The sequence below is a fragment of the Bombus pyrosoma genome, linkage group LG17 (genome assembly GCF_014825855.1).
Source record: "Bombus pyrosoma isolate SC7728 linkage group LG17, ASM1482585v1, whole genome shotgun sequence".
Classification (NCBI taxonomy): domain Eukaryota; kingdom Metazoa; phylum Arthropoda; class Insecta; order Hymenoptera; family Apidae; genus Bombus; species Bombus pyrosoma.
In genome coordinates this window covers 3,609,934-3,611,474 of record NC_057786.1, presented here as the reverse complement: position 1 = coordinate 3,611,474, position 1,541 = coordinate 3,609,934, and the positions used below count along the sequence as shown (strand labels likewise).

Genomic DNA, 1,541 nt, shown 5'->3' with positions numbered 1-1,541 from the left:
CTGCAATAACAGGTATTGACATAAAACTTTTTCAATGATAATTGTTCAATACTCCTCACATTTCAGAAAAGTGGAGTTAATCTGTTGGTCTGTGGAAAGCTGAATGAGAGGATTTCCACTAAATCATCATTATTATAGTTCAAGTTTGTTGTTGTTCACAATTACGAGAACTCTTTCCAATCTATTTAGTGCTACATTTCTGCTAATCGCAAATCACAAATAATTTCTAAATCAATTTAATGTTACCAGGTATCTTTTTGCTAATCAGCAAAGGGTGTGCAACAGCGGTACTAGGTAGGAGAGACGCCAAATTGGATGTAGTGCCTGTCGATTTCGTAGTCGACACGATAATATGTACTGCATGGCATGTCACGCTGCATCGTGATCATGAAGTTAAAGTTTACAACTGCACGAGCAACGCATGCCCTTTTAAGTAATATTTCTTACGAATTTTTTTCAACTAATGTAATTCAATTTTTACATTATTCCAAAAAATTTAGTTTATTTAAATAATGTGGACAATTCGCAAACAAACTTAGAATACAAATGTCTACTTTTGATCTCAATACGTTTATTTAGGAAAATAGTGATGTAATGTAATACTTATTCAATCGCATAATATTTCCTGAGATACTCGAATAGTGATAAACTGTACTTTAAGCGTAATTTGATTAATTGTACATATGTAATTGTTTAAATTTGCAAGATGGGGTGAGATGAAAGATACCATGGTGAAATGTAGCATAGAAACCCCACTGAAGGATACGCTGTGGTACCCGGGTTGTCCAATGATAGCTAATAGATATATTTACAACGTTCTGTGTGTAATTCCTTATCTTCTGCCTGCGTTCGCCATAGATATCTTTTTAAGACTCCGAGGTAGTAAACCAATGTGAGTATTCAATCGATCGTCCAACAACGAGAACAATCTTTCTGGGAGGATCTTTGTTTTCATCTATAATAATAATTACAAATGATATTTCAGAGTGATGAAATTCCTAAAAAATTGCAACAAGCTGTTCACATCGGTAGCATATTTCACCACGAACGAATGGACTTTTCAAAGAGATAACTGCTCTGACTTGGCGAGGAAGGTGAAAGTGTTGAACGACAGCGATATGGTCAAACTAGATTTACGGGATATGAATTGGGAGAAGTATGTTGCAATTTACCTGATGGGAATTAAGAAATTTATTCTGAAACAAGACTTTAAATCAACAGCCCGACAACGATTATCAAGGTGCGTATAAAAGTATCTTCTAAAAAAATAGGAATTAATATAAATACATACATTTTCGGTTATTTCAGGTTGTACTGGATACATCAGATCACAAAAATGTCCGGTATAATGATCTTACTATGGATAATATACTGTATCGTGTACTGACTATTTGAAAGTCATTTCTTCTGTTTAAACCAAAGGAATATAAATACAATTTTATGAAGAAGGGAGTCATCATCCTTTTCATTTTGTCTCTTCACTCGTCTCCTTTCTAAATAAATCCATTTATGACATTGCTTGTTTTTTCTATAAAATTTTA

The 1,541-nt window shown here is 33.4% G+C and overlaps 1 protein-coding gene across 1 annotated transcript in view; it reads left to right on the top strand.

The window, feature by feature from the left end:
- The window catches only part of LOC122576884 (putative fatty acyl-CoA reductase CG5065), a 3,289-nt gene extending 1,754 nt beyond the window's left edge, over positions 1 to 1,535 (top strand). Inside the window, 4 exon segments of the mRNA XM_043747775.1 lie at positions 132 to 433; positions 707 to 892; positions 986 to 1,240; positions 1,309 to 1,535. Of these exon segments, the coding sequence (XP_043603710.1) occupies positions 132 to 433; positions 707 to 892; positions 986 to 1,240; positions 1,309 to 1,387 (822 nt within the window). The 3' untranslated portion in view covers positions 1,388 to 1,535.
- Positions 1,536 to 1,541: the final 6 nt, after the last annotated feature.